The 19,933-nt window shown below is 42.7% G+C and overlaps 1 protein-coding gene across 17 annotated transcripts in view; it reads right to left on the bottom strand.

Moving 5' to 3' along the window:
• The window catches only part of PUM2 (pumilio RNA binding family member 2), a 61,308-nt gene extending 42,465 nt beyond the window's left edge, over positions 1-18,843 (bottom strand). For 5 of the 17 annotated variants that reach the window (XM_080998959.1, XM_080998971.1, XM_080998970.1 and 2 more), the window contains exons 1-4: positions 8,862-9,218; positions 3,144-3,212; positions 1,159-1,264; positions 779-966 (exon numbers count right to left, since the gene is read on the bottom strand). In XM_080998959.1, the coding sequence (XP_080855085.1) occupies positions 779-966; positions 1,159-1,264; positions 3,144-3,212; positions 8,862-9,185 (687 nt within the window). In that variant the 5' untranslated portion in view covers positions 9,186-9,218. Of the gene's footprint in view, positions 1-778; positions 967-1,158; positions 1,265-3,143; positions 3,213-8,861; positions 9,225-18,612; positions 18,773-18,824 lie in introns of those variants that run through there. The other 12 variants (XM_080998964.1, XM_080998973.1, XM_080998960.1 and 9 more) reach the window with 5 other exon arrangements.
• Between the last annotated feature and the right edge of the window lie 1,090 nt (positions 18,844-19,933).

Consider the following 19,933-nt stretch of genomic DNA (forward strand, 5'->3'; position numbering starts at 1 on the left):
CTTCTGCCTTCTCCCACCTGTAGCCTCCTCCCACAAGGTTCAATAAGGTCTTCTGCCAACCTTTCAAAACTGATTTGGGAGAGGGGGACAAGCAGGAGAAAATTGGTAAAAATCAACTCCCCTCATGGAATCTCTGTATCTAACCCACTGTCATGAAGCTGTAGGATGTAACTTATTTTCATGCCTATTATTTTTTCATTACTGACTGTTCTCCGTAAATATGGAAGTGTTAAATAAAATACAACTTTCAGCTGAATACTAATAAAAATGTCAAATAGTTTATACCCTGGTGAACACATAGAATCTTAGAGTTGGAAAGGACCCAAGAGTTCATCTAGTCCAACCCCCTACAATGCAGGAATCTCAGATAAACATCCATAACAGATGGCCATCCAACCTCTGCTTAAAAACCTCCAAGGAAGGAGAGTCCCCCACCTCCCAAGGGAGTCTGTTCCACATGTGTAAAGTGTCCTATATGGAGTTTCTAAACACAGCTATTATTTGGAAGTAAAGATTTCATAAAGACTTCAATGAAACTGAGTTTCATACAAGCAGAGACTCATGCAGTTATGCATACACAATTCTTGTCTACATATATGCTCAAATTCCCTACAGGAAATAATCATGTTAACACAAAACACTGCTTCCCACAGGTCAGAATGGGAACCAAAGTTTGCTAGTCCAACTCTTATTAACACTGATTTGGAACCAGTGCAGTCTAATGGGGGATCCAGCTTAGGATGGTCTAATATTTTGTTGACGTAACCAAGTTACTTACAAAAGCTCCTTTTCTAAATCGGGAGTCCAATTTATCCGCTGGAGAAGAACTTAACACATATTCTACCATGCTCACGCCAAGGCCACCACTCTCTGATCGAGGAGATAAGACAGCATTCACTTCACTGTTTCCATGAAAAACATGTCCAGGCTTTCTCTGAACCATAATAGGCTGAGACATAGAGTGGTCTGTTTAAAAAAACAAAAACTGAAATGTAACTTGCATGAATATATATATAGTTTTTAAATACTTAAGTTAATGACACTTTGTTCAGTGAGCTTGTTTAGATCACTAAAGCATAATGAGTGTGATTCCTTCCCCCAGTAATTCCTTTCCCAAGTGATTTCTGACCATAAGTTCCTTAAATGCACATCACTTACGAGGTGCTCCCCAGGCAGTTTCTCTCCATTCATCACCAAGGAATATGCCTTTTTGTCCATCCTTTGCTGGATCATCTGGTTCCCAAAATTTTTTGGCAGGTAGCAGCTATTTAAAAAGGATATACCACAGTTAAAACTGGTTAGTTTTCAGTTTATTTGTAAACTGGTGCTGACACAAAGCTGCGGAACAGGCATGCTAAACAGGAGGTGTTTAGGAGAGTGAAGCAGTGGTACAGCCCATTATAAGTGAACCTTGCTAAATTTAGTACTAGCATACATTAGTACATAAAACTTTAGAAAAAGGATGGGAAACCTGTGGCCCTCCAGATGTAGTTCAGCTACAACTCCCATTATCTCTGACCTAGTGGCCTAGTCTGATGAGAGTCAAACAGGGTCATAGATTCCCGCTTTACATAGTTTGTAATTAAGACTTCAACCCTATCTTCAGGTACCTGATTTAATAACATCTAAATTAAACAGGACAAAATGCACATAACTGTGCACAGAACTGCCACATTACAGGTTGGTTGGTTGGTTGGTTCCTTACCTATCCAAACTGAAATACATTTTAATGAAAATCAAACCAGAAACATGTCTAATAGGTATTACACTTCAGCACCAGTATACATGCCTGATACCTGCTACTTTAGGGCCATGGAGAATGTAACACCTATAAAAAGTTCCAAAAAAATAAAGATGCACTGGTCCCTTCAGCCAAGGCTGCTTCCGAAGGATCATTTTCCATTCAGACATAAAACTTGTTTGTACAAAGTGATCTATGCTACTCTTTGTCAGGTGCAATTCTTATAAAAATCTTGCTACTCTCAGTCTTAAAAACTGTTATACACAAATGGCTGCAATTCTCAGCATTCACTCATTAAAAGTATGTAAACTGATTTGGCTTTTAGGCAACATTTGAAATTCAGTTAGCATCTTTTTCTATATAGACCTGGGGTTTCCAAGTAACTAATTCAAAAAGGGTGGGGTGGGATGATTTGATCACCCTGGATGAATCTAAACTGCTAGCACTCAACATGCAGCCCTTTCCAAGCAAGTCTCTAAAATCAAAAGTTAGAGATTTGGGGCAGCAGTAAACTAATGAGTCATGTCAGCAGAAACTGCGACAGGACGTTTGCACAATAGGGTTTTCTCTCCTCCTTCCCCAAACGTGGCTGGGCGGAGGGCATGTCAAAACAATCACTTTAGCACAACACTGAATTTCTCCCACTGAGCTTTATTTAGCATTATCATTCTGTATAGACATGAGGTTTCCAAGTTACTAATTCTAAATCCAGGAAAATATGTCAGCTATTTCAATACATTAAAATGTTCCGGTTTAAAGAAAAAATACTTGCTGGAACCCTGTGCATGTGTCCAACTGAAACAGATGCCATTCTCCTTAATATAAGCAATGTTTGCTTTCTCTGAGTGCTTGCCAATATTAACAGTGCCTCATTTAAAACTGATATACCTCTACCCAATAATTTTCACATAAGCATTCCAATGAACTGAGGAAGAGCTCTAGGTTCGTTTAAAAGTGTAGAACAGGAAGCAAAAGGTGAAGATATTAGTACACTTTAGTACTTCACCTTTGCCACAAGCACCAGAATATTTGGAGACATGGTACTATGATTTCGGATCTTGAAAACTGTGGCTTGAAGAACTCAAGCTACTGATAGCTTTGAACACTAGCTTGACACACAGAATCAATCCTTCATCAGATGATGAGTTTTCTAGAAAAACTCAGTCTTGCCAACACATTCTCTCCCACAATGTATGTGCTATTTGTGTTAAGGCTTTCGTGCCGAAAGTACAATGCAAGACTCAAAGTGTACTTGCATAAAAGGTGACTTGAAAATTCCTCCAACAACAGAAGATACATATCCTAAATTGTGGTTCTTTTAAGTGGTGCCAAGTTTAACAGAGCGGTGATTTATAAATTCTTGCGACAATCCATTCTATACATTTCAATTAAAGTTATTTACCTCTCCCATTCCCCGAGATTCTAGTGCAAGAGCTTGAAACTCATGATTCATTTCATCCACAGAGCGAACCTGGAGAAAATAAAAATAAAAATTAGATTTCACTTGAAAGCTATGTGTTATATTTTTAAAATTTAGAAGCAGCTTCCAAATTGTTATGCCCCTGTTCACTATGCCCCATTTTTTATTAATTGAACTTCCTTGGTTGAAGAGCAACAGACAATTCTCTTGAATATTCACTTGGTGAATGAAAAGAACTACGAAAAATATTTGAAAGTACATTATTTAGTCACCATGAACGGCTGCTGTAATACCCAAATAAGTAAAACTGATGTGATAAACTTCCTAAGTAATTTATTTCAGGCAGTTACTAAGCACTCTTAAAAAGGAAAAGCTTACAAGAACAAATAAGAAAGATGAACCTTACAACAATAAGAAATGCCTTGATAAAAACAAAAAGCACCGAAAACATGATTTATCATCTCTCCCACAACCCAAGCATACCTTGAATATATTAACTAATATAAATCATCATAGTACATTTTAAATCCCTTGTTTGCATCCATTTGTATCCTTCTACAACCAAAAGCAGCCATTCAATTTTCAGAAGAGTCTTTGAAACCATACCTAGCTTTGCAAATATGCTAGCAGTTTTACTACTGCACCACTAGAGTGCAAGAGGAGGGGCAGCAAATTTGCTTGTCCTATTTCCAGCAGCCTTTCTCAACCTGTGGGTCCCCAGATGTTGTTGAACTACAACTCCCATCACCCCTACCTAGCAAGGCCAGAGCTCAGGGATGATGGGAGTTGTAGTCCAACAACATCTGGGGACCCACAGGTTGAGAACCGCTGCTTACAGCCTTCCCCAATCCCCAGCACAACCTTCCAGGCTGTTCTAAACAGTTCTCCCAACACTCTGACACCCTGGAGCAGATTTTCAGAGGGAAAGTAGGGAAAGCTGCTGTAAATTGCCTCCTTCCTATTCCATTAGTACAGGCGTCCACTGGATCAAAAGCTCTTCCACTAACCAAACAGCACAACTGGATTCAACTTACTGGCTATCTCTGTGACATTCAAATGTTAAGGAACATCAGTGAGCAGATATATATTTTTTTTAAAGCAAGGACCCAAGACTCAACGCTCTGCTGATTACGTAAATTTACTACTGGGTTTAAAAGTTACACAAATCAAATCAATGTTTTATAATCAAATTGTTGCATCATTAGTTTATTTTCAAAACACCAAATTAAATTCAGAGTTAACAGTAATCAACAACAACAACAAAATAAGACTATAACCTGAATGCCTACAATTGCCTGTATAATGAAAATTAAAACCTGAATACATTGATTCTCATTAACAAGCATTTTAGTAAAGTAGTCATCTTCTATTCTATCATTATAGCAAACCTGCTGCCCAGTCATGCAAAAAATACTGGTTATTGTTGCTGTTGCTATTATAACACAACATAGAGTTAATGTCATCATTTTGAACTTTGAGCTCCAGGTGAAAATGCTGAAATATTCAAGGTGCAAAATGAGACAGTGCCCCCACTACTAGCTTGGAGAACAATGGGCACAGAGAAAAATCTGAAGGAGATGTGGGCTCTATTGTCCATTTCCAGAGCAGCAACTCAACCTCTTGAGATAAGGAACTGGATCTCTAGTTGATGTCTCTGGTTGAGCCCCAAAATATGGTGAAGAAGGATACTGATTTATATTGCTCGACCGGCAAACACCAAGACATGTAAGGGATTTGCTACAATGATGAAGGAATCAGAACTGAGCTAAAGAACAGAAAGCATGTGTTCAAAGGACAACCCTATATGAGGTGCAAGAGAACAGATCATAAAGTTAGCTCCTGCAACAAAGAAGCTGGAAGGAGGATGACATGACACAAGTAACATTAGAAGTCTTAAAAAGATAATCAACACAGAGTGCTGCCTTTTCTCTTCATAAAGAGCAAATCTGAACTGCTAAGATCCACTAGCTGTTTGATCTACCCATCTCTGAACAAGTGCAGGTTGCTGGTTGTGGTTTGTTGATGAATACCATAACACCCTGTTTGCAAGGCATTGAAAGCACCCTTTTCAATATTTACAATTGGAAAATGTAATTTACACGTTGACCTAACACAAGCTGCACAGCAGTATGCTCTTGTTCAACGTTCCAGGCAGCCAGCCATGCCTTCCCCGAGATACTCCATTCCACTCTCCCTCCTCCATTGTTTTTCCCTTCTCAGGCAGAAAGATTTAGCATTCTGTGCCAGCCATGCATGCTCCATCCCGCTGTGTTAAGGCTTTCTGTACTTCTGCAAAGTTCAGAGTTCGCCCGAGCATGCCAATACCTCTCTTAGTCACTACTGGTGCTGTCTTGGCTACATAGGCAACAGAACTTGATGAATGAGTTCGCTATTAGTATACAGAAACAGGGTTACATACAAAAATATTGCAGTGCAACTGCTGTAACCCACCTCATGGTCAAGCGTGGATATCTAATCATCATCATCATCTACTGGAAGAAACAATTACAGCACCCTAGTTTGTAACTAAGTAACTTTACTCTAATGAGGAACATAATCCCAACTTTCTAGCTGTGCAACCCACATGGTTTCCCTAGAGTTTGCATAGGCTTAGACACTTGGGAGCAAATTTTGAGATTCAGGATTACTGTTTAGAGCCATGCATGGACACTTCATTTGAAGACTTTACAGAAGCACTGGCTATATTACTGGGCAGAATTTTTGATGATTTTTTTTTTTTACTTGTGAAGCATGGTCAACACTGTCCATATATTCTAATTTTTACTTGATGATGTGTCATTAACACAACTTTCAAAATCAGATTTTTGATCCTAGTTTTACATAAAAACATGTTTTAACATAGGGGTTAGATAGAGGTTCATAATTTGCTTTATGGGTGACAGCCAACATTATTCACCCTCACAAAAGACCCCCTTAAATCACAAAACTAATGTTGACTTATCACTCGACGTCTACTGTATCCAAGACAGACATGAACGCTGAAAACTAGGATATGTTATTAACGTAAGGCAATATTAAATAGGGAATGTGTAAGAAGTGATTAAAACGGAGGATTCTCAGAGGAGCTGAGGGAAGTCCAAAAAAGTCTGAATTGGTGATAAAGTGGATGTTTATTTTTTATAATTTTGCATTGTAAAAATTAATAAAAATATATTTTTTTAAAAAAAGACATGAACGCTGAAAACTAACTACAGTGCTACCTTGGTTTGCAACCGCTTTGGATTACAACTGTTTTGGATTACAGCCACGTCAACCCGGAAGTGTGTGTCCCTTTTTTTGGATTACAACCCATTTTTTTATTATTACAGTGGTACCTCGGGTTAAGTACTTAATTCGTTCCAGAGGTCCGTTCTTAACCTGAAACTGTTCTTAACCTGAAGAACCACTTTAGCTAATGGGGCCTCCCACTGCTGCCGCGCTGCACCGCCGGAGCATGTTTTCTGTTCTTAACCCGAGGTACTATTTCTGGGTTAGCGGAGTCTGTAACCTGAAGCGAATGTAACCTGAGGTACCACTGTACAACCAGTTTTTTTTTGGGGGGGGGGGAGGCCCCATTGGCGAAAGCACGCCTTAGGTTACAACCTGCTTTGGTTTACAAAATGGATTATGGATGTAAACCAAGGTACCACTGTACAATGCTAGGACCTAGCTCAATAAAAAAAAATTAAGAGCACTAAACAGATCCATGCAAGAAAGTAAGTTTTACCCCAGACTACAATACCTTTATATAGTAAAAACAACAAATGAATATTAAAAATAATGAACTTTTCTTAACTTTGTTAGGAAAAATCAGAGCAAGACAGAACCTTTTAAAACCAAGGATTCTTAGAAAGACTGCATTCCAAAGGTATGTATCAGTATGCAGAAAAAAATTCTTTGACAAGTCAATTATTTCCCTCTTTGTCTTCTCTTGAAACACTAAATTCAGAATCAACTTTGTGTCCTTGGTTACCATGTCATGTTCCAGAAAGCATGGTGCCTTTTGCACTCTCTTTATTCTAAGTATTTCCAGCACTCTGCAAGATACAAACAATTTGCGTACCAAAGGAAAAGCCAAAAGCATGTTACAGTAATGAGAATAAATAGGAAGTGTGATCTGCAGGACTACAGAACAGTAATTCAGTCTATCTTCTAAGTTTACTTAAGTAACCAGAGAGCTGGTGAGGAACCTTAGAGCCAAGGCTGGAATGTGTCCCCTCTACTTGACCCTTGGAGATCTCCCCAGGAAACCTCACCAGTTCCACTTCACACCAAACATTTCTGCCTAGCTGGAATGTGTCCTTGAACTCCAATACTGCCTTTTGCTTCTCTGGATGGAGGACAGAGCAGTGTGTGAAGCATCTTGCCTCCTGTGCAAGGGCAAATGTACATTTATTGCTCTACATACTTTTGCCTCAAGACATGCCCACCACTGAAAAATGGCCCTCGGAAGTTTGTCTAGAAGGGAATGTGATCCTAGAAAACATTCCATTCTGATCTCTATAAAGCTATTCATAGGAAATAATTTATATAAGTTGTCCTATCCGGAAGTATAGTTGTTCATGCGGTCATAGATGTTTCTGCAGGAACCACACAATTACAATGGAAAAAACAATTTCCTCTACAGCAAGAAAGTTGAAGATGAGTACCCCTGAGTTATCCAGCCAGTACAGACCTATCAGGTATTAGCAAAGAAACTCTTTTAGGAGTATAATCCTGAATTTAAAGAAAAAATTATTCGCATCTTGAGTAGGTAAACTCAAAGCAGCAGCAGCAAGCTGTGCTTGAACTGTTCCAGAGACTAAAGGAATCTTTCTAAAATGCCAACTACAATAAACATGGCATGCTGAAACAAAGTACGAGAAAGGGTGGCATTCAACTAAGTTTTATGCAGGTACAGCCACTGGATTTAATGAACATGACTAAAGGTAAATCCAGAGTTCAGTGTACAGATCATGTGGCTGTAGTCTACATGTTTTCGCTGTACCACGGGGTGGTGGGCCTGGGGCTCTCCAGACTACATTTCCAACAGCCTCAGTCAGTATAGCCAATGGTCAGGGATGTCAGAAGTAGGCCCAACAATATGTGGAGGGTTCCCTACCCCTGCTGTACACATAGAACTCTAAATAAAAACGTCAGTCCAACTTACAGACATCAGGGTAGGCAGATGCAACCCCAGATGTGGCATCGCGAGTCTCCAAAGCATTAGAAAAATAACATTCAACAGGATGCAAGATTGTGTACAATAAGCTTATAATGTAGATGTTATTACTGAGATTCAGTGAATCAGCAACAGTTAGCCATGGCTAAGTATCATGCAATGGAAATTAATCATGATCAATTTATTCTGTACTGAATGTAGGATATAAGTGTAACAGGCAAGATTACATGCAAAATTCATTTTTAATTTCATCCTGTCACTTTTCTTTGATTTCTCAAGATGAACCACTTGGTACCACCTATCCACCTGCCATGAAATCTAATACTTTAAAAACTACTAAAAGTATCCCTGAGGGGGAAAATACTAGGTACTTTCATATTAATGTGTATCACGCCTTAAGTCAGTTACACTGAGAAGTTTAACTTCCAACAGCCATGATTAAATGCTGTGCTTATGATAAATTAACCTATACATATCTTTCCGAAAGATATGAGTTAAAGGGGGGGAAACTATAAGCAAAACACAAATAAGCTACCTACCGAATGATCTACATGAATGCTATCTCCTGTGGGCCGACGGTGCTTACTGAAGTAGCCACTCAGTTGCTCACCAGCCTGCCTCTGGAAGACATATCCAACTGTGGCATCGTCCTGAGACCATCCACTGAAGGGTACCTGGACACTGGAAGCACCTGACACTGCAGATGTAGGGATGGAGTGAGGATTGGTTCCACCTGAATTGGGCCCTGAAGTTGTTCCACCTACTGTTCCAGCTGAGGTAACCCCTTGTTCAACCCCTCTGGTTTCCTGACCAATGTTCACATGCATCATTCCTCTGGTCTCCTGCCAGGACACTTCATTCATACCTAGGAGGACACATGTAATTTCATACCATGTAGAAACCTAAAAAGAAAAAGGATTGATAACGTAAAAGGCTTTCCACAGAAGGAGAGTAAAATATGCAGTTCTTATAATTAGGATTTCAAAACTAAAAATCCAAACTATAAGGAACAGGGAGTTTGCTCTGAAACACTGGCTTCTCTTTGGAAGCCCAACACAAAAGTCCGACGTTACCCTAGAAACAGGTATAGGCAAACTCGGCCCGCCATATGTTTTGGGACTACAACTCCCATCATCCCTAGCTAACAGGACCAGTGGTCAGGAATGATGGGCATTGTAGTCTCAAAACATATGGAGGGCCAACTTTGTCTATGCCTGCCCTAGAATATGTAAGGTAATATACTAAAAATGTTCTAATCCAGCTGCCTGTCAATCTTCTAACCAATGCTTTTTGGTGGGGGGGTACTTAAGGGTATGTAGAACCAACCTTTTTTTCCTAGAAGAAAAGCACTAATTAAAAGTGCGGCACTTACTGTAACAACTTTGTGGTGAGTACCGGTACCTTTTTTCTAGAAGAAAAGCAGTGCTTTTAACTATTCTTCCAACAAGCCATACCTTTCAAATCAGGAACTCAAAGTAGTTACTCATACACCATGTATCAATAAATAAAAATTAAACCTCGCTCTCCTCTCTGGATAGGAGCCTAAGAGCACTAAAGGATTGGCATGCCAGTCAACTACAGTGGTCCCTCAGGTTAAGAACTTAATTCGTTCTGGAGGTCCGTTTTTAACCTGAAACTGTTCTTAACCTGAAGCACCATTTTAGCTAATGGGGGCCTCCCGCTGCTGCTGCGCCACCGCCGTGCGATTTCTGTTCTTATCCTGAAGCAAAGTTCTTAACCCGAGGTACTATTTCTGGGTTAGCAGAGTCTGTAACCTGAAGCGTATGTAACCTGAAGAACCACTGTACTGACCTTAGTTACATAGTTCATAAAGCCGTAACACTGATGAATTGGTCTGCTGCCTACTTAGTGCAACAACAAAACAGGCTTCTGCAACAGATGCCATTGCTTTATTTGTTTCAAATTATTTTCTTTTTAATTTTGTAACTATAGTCTGTTCAAAGATAAAAGTCAAGAAGTGGGCTGTATTCAAAGCAGCAGAGTTTCATTGATGTAGCGGCACTTCTATTTCCACTCCCCACACCACGCTACAAAAAAACTACTTCGAAGAGTCCCCAAATCCCCCTGAGCCAATTCTGAGGGCGGGGGGGGGGGTCTGCAGAGGAGATGTGTATGTGCAATGGGAGCCTTGGATACTGCCCACTGTTCAGTAAAGCACTCATCTTTATACAAATCTTTATTCCAAATGGTCTAAAATTTTCAGAAATGACTGAATTTTTTTTAAGGAGTAATAAAATTACCTTTTTTATTGTATTTTATCTCACACAAAACAAATGTGAAAGTAAGAGCATAGGGAACATGTAAATCTCCTTTTTCTGGAATTACTAAAAGGGAACCGCGATAGACCAAAATTAATAAGACACATATAGAAAAATCCTAGAAATTCATGCTTAGTGATTTAGACTGAGGGTAGGCAACTACCAGCCTGCAGGTTAAATCTGACCTATGGCATACAGTGGAACCTCGGAAGCCGAACGCCTGTAAACTCAAATGTTTCGGCTCCCAAACAATCAAAAAACGGAAGTGATTGTTCTGTTTTTCAAAAGACTTTAGGAAGCCGAAAGTCCGGTGTGGCTTCCGATTGGCTGCAGGATGCTCCTGCAGCCAATCGGAAGGCACACCTTGGAAGTCAAATATTTTGGAAGTCGAGCGGACTTCCGGAACAGATTCCGTTTGACTTCCAAGGTACATCTGTATATGGATCTGGCCCACAGTCCTTTCTACCAAGTAACTGTTAGGATTAACAAAAGCTGTGGAAACTACCAATTTATGACTAATCCCATTGCATGCAAATTATTTCACCACTAAAAGTTCCATCCTATTTCGGCAGACCTCTTGCCGAGTTGTTCCTACCATCAAGAAATTTCTACTCATGTTAAACTGAAATCTACCCTCCTATAACTTAAGTCCATTATAGTTAGTTCTGTACTATAGGGCAGCAGAAGACAAGTCTTTGCCTCTTGTGCTATCATCATGTTCTCTTCCAAATAAACATACCCTGTTATTTCAACTTTTCTTCAAAGGACATTTTCTGATCTTCCTAACCACCTCTAAGCCCATTACAATTTATTTACATCCATCTTCAAATGCAGTGCCCAAGACTGGAGGATTACAAATGAGGTCAGAATAAAGTGCAGCCACTTCAAGACTTGGAAATTATAGTTCTATTAAAACAGCCTAAAAATAGCATCAGCCTTTTTTGCAGCCCCACATGTTGACTTGTGTTTAGCTTGTGATCAAATACAATCCTGAAATCCATTTCACAGGCATTATCCTCAAGTCTGGTACTCAATATTCTGCACCTGCTTATTTGATCTTCTTTTGTGTAATAGCAAAATTTTGCATTGATATCTGTTGATTTTCCTGGAAAGTCTCAGTCCAGATTCACATTAATTCTGAATTTTATTCCTTTCCTCTGTGGTGTCACCTATCCCTACCAGCAGGGTCATCTGCTGCAAATATGATCAGGATCCTTCTACCTGTTCATCTAAGTCACTGCTGTTTAAGTTCCATAAAATGTTGACGAGTTTCGATTTCATAAAATGTTTAGGTTTCATTAAAATGTAGACAAGTACCAGGACTGAGCTCTCACTCAAAATTCTCCCTCCAGTTTTTTTCTGGCACAGAGTACTCAAGAGACTAGTTTTCCAAAAATATCATTATCTAACTCACATTTACCCGGTTTCCTAACTAAAACGTAATGAGAGAAATATACATTACATCCAGTTTGCCAACACCCTTTAAGCTAATAAAGAGAAAAATGCAGTTTGTGTGGCAGAATTTATTATTGTTAAACCTATGCCACCTTTTACAAACCACTACATTATTAACAAGGCACTTACTAGTTAATGGCTTTATAATTTACTCTAATATCTTCCCTGATATCAAATTCAGACTGGTTTGTGGTTTCCCAGATTCTCTTCTCCAACCACCCCTTTCTTAAACTATCTCAATCTCCAGGATTTTGGCAACTCACGTTATTAGAAGTTATCAAATATGGCAGAAAGAAGTTCTAAGAGTGCATCAACAAATTATTTTATTAGTCCATGATGCAATTATCTTACCCAGATCAAGGGTTCAACTGGCCCAACATTTTGTCCCCAACAGTGGCCATCACATGCTCCTGGGAAACTCACAAGCTGGGCATGACAACAAGCAGCTCCTGCAAGCTCAACCCAGCCACTAGCCCCTATTGTTTGTCACCTAGCACCTAGAACTTAAATGTTGGTAGTTATTTTGGGCTAAACCACGTCTTTTCATGCTACATTAACAAGCTTACCCTCCTTCCACTTCCCCATCCTCCTAACGCAAAGCCAAGAGGCGTTGGGAAGCTTTTGCTTCCATTTTTAGCTCATTTCAACTGTCAACTACAGTGTCATGCTAACTAGGAAGTGTAGTTACCATTATCTATTGTCACAGTTTAAACAATTCAGCTTCACAAACTACAGTGTAAAGTTGGCTTATTTTAACCTAACTCCACATTGTTAAGAGTTTGAAGAAAGGAAGAGGAAATGCACATCTGTGGAAGGGGGCTCAGCCTGTTCACATAGCACTAAACAAGGGCTAGTGCTAAATCCATTATTAGGATCAGCTTACCTGTTGAGTTTCTATCACAACTATTGTACTTTCCATTCAAGTGTTGAAGACTACTTGTTTCTGTTTGCATTGTCTCAAGTTCTTTTCCAGAAGGGAGCAGTGTCACCTACTCAAGGAAAACACTCATTCCCAAATGCAGGCAAGCCTCTCCATTGGCAAAGCCCAGGCACTAGAATCCAACCACCGTTACTGCCGGCCAAACACACAAGCAATTTTGCCTTAACAGATCACAGAACAGATATATGAAGCTGACTGAACTGTCACTGCACACAAGAGTTCCACTACAATCCAAATGGGTTTATTGCCAGAGTCACTGAAATCTCTCACCTCCACAGAGAGTTGGAAGGCCAGGAAAGAGTACTGGCAGAACACTGAACTGGCACCGCTCAGCTTTCTTGTTTCCTCAAAACACCTACTACTTGTGTGCCCAGGTCAGGGTGTTCCAGCTACAGGCTGCTTGCCTATTATTATCTCCACAGGTCCTCTCCCAATGGAACAAGACCCACCAACACACAGTACCACAAAGGAGACCCATGTCATTATGGTCAACCGTAAGCAGGATGCTCCCAGCTGTTCCTCTATGATATGTTTTCCAAGCAGGCTCCTCACAGGTTATGTGCAAAAGTTATGTCAAAGGTGAATATATTCCTAAATGGAGTGCCGTAAGGGTGCTAGTGCTATGACTTTCCCATGTGCACTGTTCCTTTCTTGTTCGGGATTGGTAGCTAGGGACACCTTTTCCATCCCCAGATGCAATCTAGCTTCAGCTGGACTCAGGGTGGGACATGTAGCTTGTTACTACCAGTGGCCAGAGCCAGAGACCCTCTACTCTCTGATCAATCAGGTTCCCAGGACTGCAAGAGGACATGCCACTCAGGGTGCACTGTGGGGTAAGTGCTGATACAAGGGTGTATAGAAGCACCCAGTTTAGAGGGGGAAAGCATCAGTCAAAAGGTGTACGGGACTATTCAGTGCTCATGCATATTGGTTCAGATGTTCCTGAATGTCAAAGTCCCTTTCCTTTTCTAGTGATACCTGAATTTGAACACAATATCTCCTGCATGTGAAATTTCAGCTGCTTTACCAGGGCTCCTCTTGCAACCTACAGGAACCTGGTGTTCATAACTGGGTCTTGACATAGGCAGCCCAATGCTATCTGTTTCCTGCCTGCTGGCTGACCAGGCAGGCACTGTTCTGTAATTTTTGAAGAATTGCCTCAATTTGAAGGAGCTTCCTCTTGTGTCTGTAACATGACTGTTGCTAGACAAAGCATGTAAACAGTGAGGGGGCCATTTTCTCCCCTATCCCCACCTGGAGCTACTGCTCCAATCTCCTTTTTCCCAACCCCATGTGGCAGGAATGAAAAACCTGTGGCCTTCAAGATGATGTTGGACTGCAACTCCAAATAATCCCTGACCACTGGTTGCACTGACTGGGTCTGATGGAAGTTGCAGTCCAACAACATCTGGAAAGCCAGATTTCCCACCACTGCCCAATGCAGTGAATTGCTGCAGATGTCTGCTATCAGTGTGTGGTTGTGGCATACCATGGTTTCTGTCTTGGTTCTTCCTGTTCTCCCTTTGGCAAATATTTATTTTCTCCCACAGTGTGTCTTGAATCCTGGGAGCGAGGAGGGACAGGAGTCCTCTCTGCAGATCTCCTGCCAATGGGACAATGCAGGTACTATACTCAGCAGCCTGTCCTTCATTCCCCTTGTGCGTGATTAAATACAATTATTTTGAGCAGTATGCAACATAATGAGACACAAACACCTGCCTGAGGAGGAACGGTAACATCAGTGTGTATAGATTGGTAGAAGACTGTTCTGAGGCATGTATCACCATCAGTGCACTGACTCCCTCAATCATAAGAGTGGTATGGGGGTCAGTACTACAACAACCCATGATTAGTGGATACTGGCAATATTGCCAAGGACAAAATATTGCTCAATTGTATGTTATTCCATGGTGCATTTTCCAGAGCAGTTTTTTCCTCTCTCATGTATGGGGCTGACCCCATATAAGATGCAATGGTAGCTGCACCAACATAACAATGGCTGCTCACTCTCACCCCCCAGCATGAGAGGCATATAGGATCACACCCTGAAAATAGTTTTTCAATGTGGACTAGAGATTATGCCATGTTTCCTATAAAGCTTAATCTAGAAAACAGCAAGCATGAGGATGTTTCCACAAGAGGCCTTTCCCACTCTATTCCTAAAAAGCCATTTCCCAGACTGAGAACAGTATGCAACAATACAAGTGAACACTGGTACAATGTGGCAATTCCATGCTGTTGTGGACGGTTCCTAATGAAGTTTTCTGAGGGGCTCATGAGATTTCAAAGGAAGATGGAAGGGAACTCCTCTTGCTTGAGCATCCTTATACTTAAGCTTCTTCACATATGCTGGTGTTAAGTTTAGGAAACATCTACAGAGACATTAAGTGCCACCCATCTAGTTCAGATGTTTATGGAACAAACCAGAGAACCTTTGGGCTATAGGCCTATCTTGGCCAGTGAAGCCATTTTGCCCAAACCAAACCTACCAATTTGCATTATTTATGACATCACATAATGAGCAGAGATAATTTCTAAATCAAGAAGGCGTTTGCTAAAACAAAGAAAACAAACATCCGTTTTAGCAGAGGATTTCACTGCAAACACGTTCCCTGTTAAAACAAAGGCTCCTCCACTCTCCATTTTTGCAGGAAATTCCTCCCCCGCTGAGAGGGGAGAAAATAGTCCATTGTAGGCATGGCCTGCCCATTTCAAAGTTGCTGCAGCAACAGTAAAATTTTGGGCTCTTGGTGCTGTTTGCTTTGCCCCTGGACAGACAGGCTGCTCCTCAAGTGTGTAGTATCAACTGTTCCCTTTCTTGCTGCTCATTTCTGAATAGTTGCTTTTGCCTTCTGCATACTGTGCATTCCTTGTGGCAGCCAGTCAGTTGGCACTCTCTCACTCTTGCCTCTCGGTGTGCACCAGCAGCAGCAGGAAGGACTCAAAAAGTATGCATATGTATTTGGGAAGGAAATTAGAAAAGCACCCAGGTAAGCTCCTTTCAGTCTCTTCCATTGTTTCCTGTGGCAAAGTAGTGGACAGAAGGCACAGAGGTTCCTTCGTTCCAGGAGCTGAAATGTTAGAGGCCTTCTGAGGAAGCCGCCTTACTGTCTCCAGAAGATTGTTGTTGGTTTTTTTTTTTTGCATATAGGTCATAAACCCCTTTCTGATTCAGCAGCACCTTCCAAGTTGTTTTGAAGTCTGTACTTCAAAGCACCTTGAACATGACCTCATCATGACATTTGATTGAGAGGTGGGTGGCCCCACCTACCTGTCAAATTTGTCCCACAGGGTTGATTCTGATAAGGATCTGTCCCATGGAGCCAAAAAGATTCACCACCTGCCAGAGAATCAAAGCTACCGTATTTATTTATTTTAAAATATTTCTTTTAAACTCTGGAATTTTACCTTCCTATCACTGATCTGGAATTGGGAGGAAAAGTATTCTCAAAACTCATTACAGTGTTAAATACACTAGAACATATGCTTGTTTATCATGCTTAATAAAAATGAACAGACTGTCAATTAGTCCTCCTCAATATACAACAGAAATGTATAATGCACTGATAGGTCTGAAAAGTTGCATGCTCCAATATAATTTGCTGCAGAGGAAGTCAACACTTAAACTCACATACCCTACCTAAAAAACTGTTTCCTTAAAGACTAAAAGGGGGGAAACGCTGTATGTGAAACCACATTTACCAGAATGTATAATCAAATGTCAGTTACTCATTTCATGCAAACTGCTTCCTCACACAGATACTATATTTACATTTTTTCCTAAGGCACATTATTCAAACCTTCTACTGAACAAGAGAAAATCTGCCTGTATGACCACCACGTGTCTTGCATATCCGACTCTTTCCCTTTTTTCTACTCAGCATCTTACCATACCTCCAATAACCAAACTTGTTCACAGTTCCCCCACACTAGTTTCTGTTTTGCTGACTTCTCTTGTGGCCTTCACCACACTTCTTGCTGATCCTCCCACAGAGACGTGCTAAGTTTTTCTTCCCCAGACACCAAAATAAGTTCACCTCACAAATTCTTCCTAACTAGACTAATTTCCAAGTCACCATGTTCCAGATTCCCTGTGGCATCTCTTTGGCTGGCCTTTCAACAAATCCCAAGGACTCACACTTTAAGCCACATGGATGCTTCCAGCAGATCCAAACACCTTCTCAAGCGTCTTCCAATCAAGAGAATCCCATCAATTTGTAACCTATTTCCTCACCTGGAATCACGTGTACACTATACAAGGGGCATCCAGACTCTTTCTTCTACAGGGAGAACTGACAAAACCCACAGAACCAGGATTACTATGTCAATGAATGTTTTAAGACATACTGTGCAATAAGTAAGTCTACATATTTCCTTTGCACACCCTCCCCTTGAGCCAGTGTAACAGAAGAATGTTCCTGTTTACCATCTCCACTTCTTCAGTTGCCATTTCCCTTCTGTGCACCCTTTTGTTACATCTCTCTCCTTTCTCAGGTTACCAATCCATCAAATACAGTCCCCTGGCTAGAAGGAACCAACACCACAACAAGCACCCATCCACGATACCCACTTTCCGTAAAACACCCCACAGTTCAGAGCCTCCTCGCTACTATGTTAGTCCCACAGCAGAAGGCTCACCAAATTAGGCTGAGCGTGTCAGACCAGTTTCTGCAGGCAAAGATTTAACCTTTTTGCTTCGTGTTCTTTGCTGTGGTTAACAGTCCTTTGGCTGGCACCTCCAAAAAAACCCCTCTCGCCTCTTTGCTGCCCCACAATAGCAGGCCTTCAAACACGATGGGGGGGGCAAACCTACACAAACCCTATTCATTCCCCTAACCCTCTCTGTTAAAGAGGAGAAACGGAAATATTTCTCCCCCACCCCAATACCAAAAACAGGGGGGGGGATCCCTCTTACAATCCCCCTTCTTTCACAACACACTGCCCCACCCACTTCCAAAATTATCTTTCTCGCTTGTCTCGAACTCCCCGCTTGGCAGAGACGAAGCAAAACGAGACGTTTTAAAACGGAGAGGGCGAAACAAAACAAGCAGGAGACGGAGCTGCCCGGATCAGGACACAGCAGCCCGCCCGCCGTGCAGACGTCGCCCTCAGCACCATATTGACTCCTTCCTCTCTTTGCTTCCAAGCAAGCAAGGAAGCAAGCAAGCACCACACCCACACAGGCGCCCTCCTTTCTTCTCCTCCTCCTCTCTTTCCACCCCGCTTTCCCCTATGGCTTCCCCGCCGCCTCCAGCAGCGAGGGCCTGCCCGACGGGCCTAGTGCTCGCCAACACAAAGGGAGGGCCGGAGAAAGAGGTTGGTGTGGGGGGGGGGTGGAGACAGAGGGCACCGAAGACGTGCGCTCAGGCCCGGAGCAGCTGCAGCAGCAGCGGCCTCGTCTCCTTGTCTGTCTGTGTCCCCCCCCCCCCAAAATACTCCAATCCCCGGGTCTGAAACAATAGGACGTGGGTGAGCGACCGTGCGACGGGCGAGGATAATAATGGACTCGCCCTCCTGCTCCTCCCTCAATCGCGCTCCCCCCCCCGCCGTTCCATGGGCCGTTCCATCCCCTCCCCCACCCACCTCATCCCATCGCCTCAGCAGCCGAATACTCACGGGCTAGTGTGCCTGTAACGGACACACGGGGGGGGGCGGGCTCCCTCCTCCTCCTCCTCCTCTTCCTCCTCCTCCTTCCTCCGGGTACACCTTCACCTATAATTACCCAGCCACCCCGACGCCTTCCCGCCTCCCCCTCCTCCTCCTCCCCCCGCCGCCGCCGTCGTGGTCCCTCCCCCTCCTCCACCCTCGCCGCCGTGAGGGAGACTCACAACAACATGGCGAGCGACTGAGAGAAAGAGAGGGACGGGCATACACAGCAGCAACGGCGGCGGCAACGGCAACGCGCTACGGCGCATGCGCGCCGCCGGCCCGTCCGTCCGTCGACGCCGGGAGGGAGGGAGGGAAGGAGGAAAGAGAGCGTATCGGGAGCCGCGTGCGTCGCCGCCCAACCTGCGCGGCGCGCGCTTTGCGCCTGCGCACAAGGTGCGAAAGGGGAGGGGAGGAGGAACGGCCTCCCAAGCACAAAGGCATTGTAAAACCAAAGAGGTGGTGAAAACGAGCCGGTGCTCAATACTTCCGGTTCTCTGTGGGCACGTCCAGCGGGCATTCTCGTCCGCGTTCCCTGGTCCCGTTGCAAATCCTAGTGTTAGGAGGAACTCCCCCTAGGGTCATCTAGTCCAGCCTCCTGAAATGCAGGAATCTCTGCTAAAGCATCCATGACAGGCGGCCATCCACCCTCTGCTTAAAAGCCTCCGAAGAAGGAGAGTCCGCCACCTCGCAATGGCAACCGTTCAAATGCGTGGGAACGATTTGGGGGGCGGGGAGGCGGGGACTCCAGCAAATGCAATGCACCTTCTCAGTTGCGGTTCTTTGAAACCGTCATGCTCAAAACCAGCACCGAAACCGCTCATGGGGACTGGCCCATTCATCAGGCAAGGTGAGGCGACTGCCTCGGGCGGCAGCGTCCCTAGAGACGGCAGATCCAATGCTGCCTCTACAGCTGGCCTCCTCCGTCCGTTGTTCCCATTGTGCAGCAAGCCCACAACTGCTGTTCAGAGATATGCTTCCTCTGAACATTTAACTCTCATGGCTCTTAGGAGAAGTTTCCATGTGTAGACAGAATGACTTTAGCAGGGCAGGGGTGTGTGGCCTGCAGTACACACACACTTTCCAGAGGCAACAGACGCCACTGTTTCCATATAGCTATGATATTTAGGTCACAGTCAAGGTCACAACCCACCTCTGTTTCCTTGATGATGAGATCTGAAATATACTCAGAGTCGAGAGTGGATTTCATGCTCTTTATTTTCAACTCAGTAAATAAGATCTGTATAGCCACTTCCGTTTCATTAACTAATGAAGTCAAGGTTTGTGGTTG

This window comes from Podarcis pityusensis (assembly GCF_964106645.2).
Source record: "Podarcis pityusensis genome assembly, chromosome: 3".
Taxonomy (NCBI): domain Eukaryota; kingdom Metazoa; phylum Chordata; class Lepidosauria; order Squamata; family Lacertidae; genus Podarcis; species Podarcis pityusensis.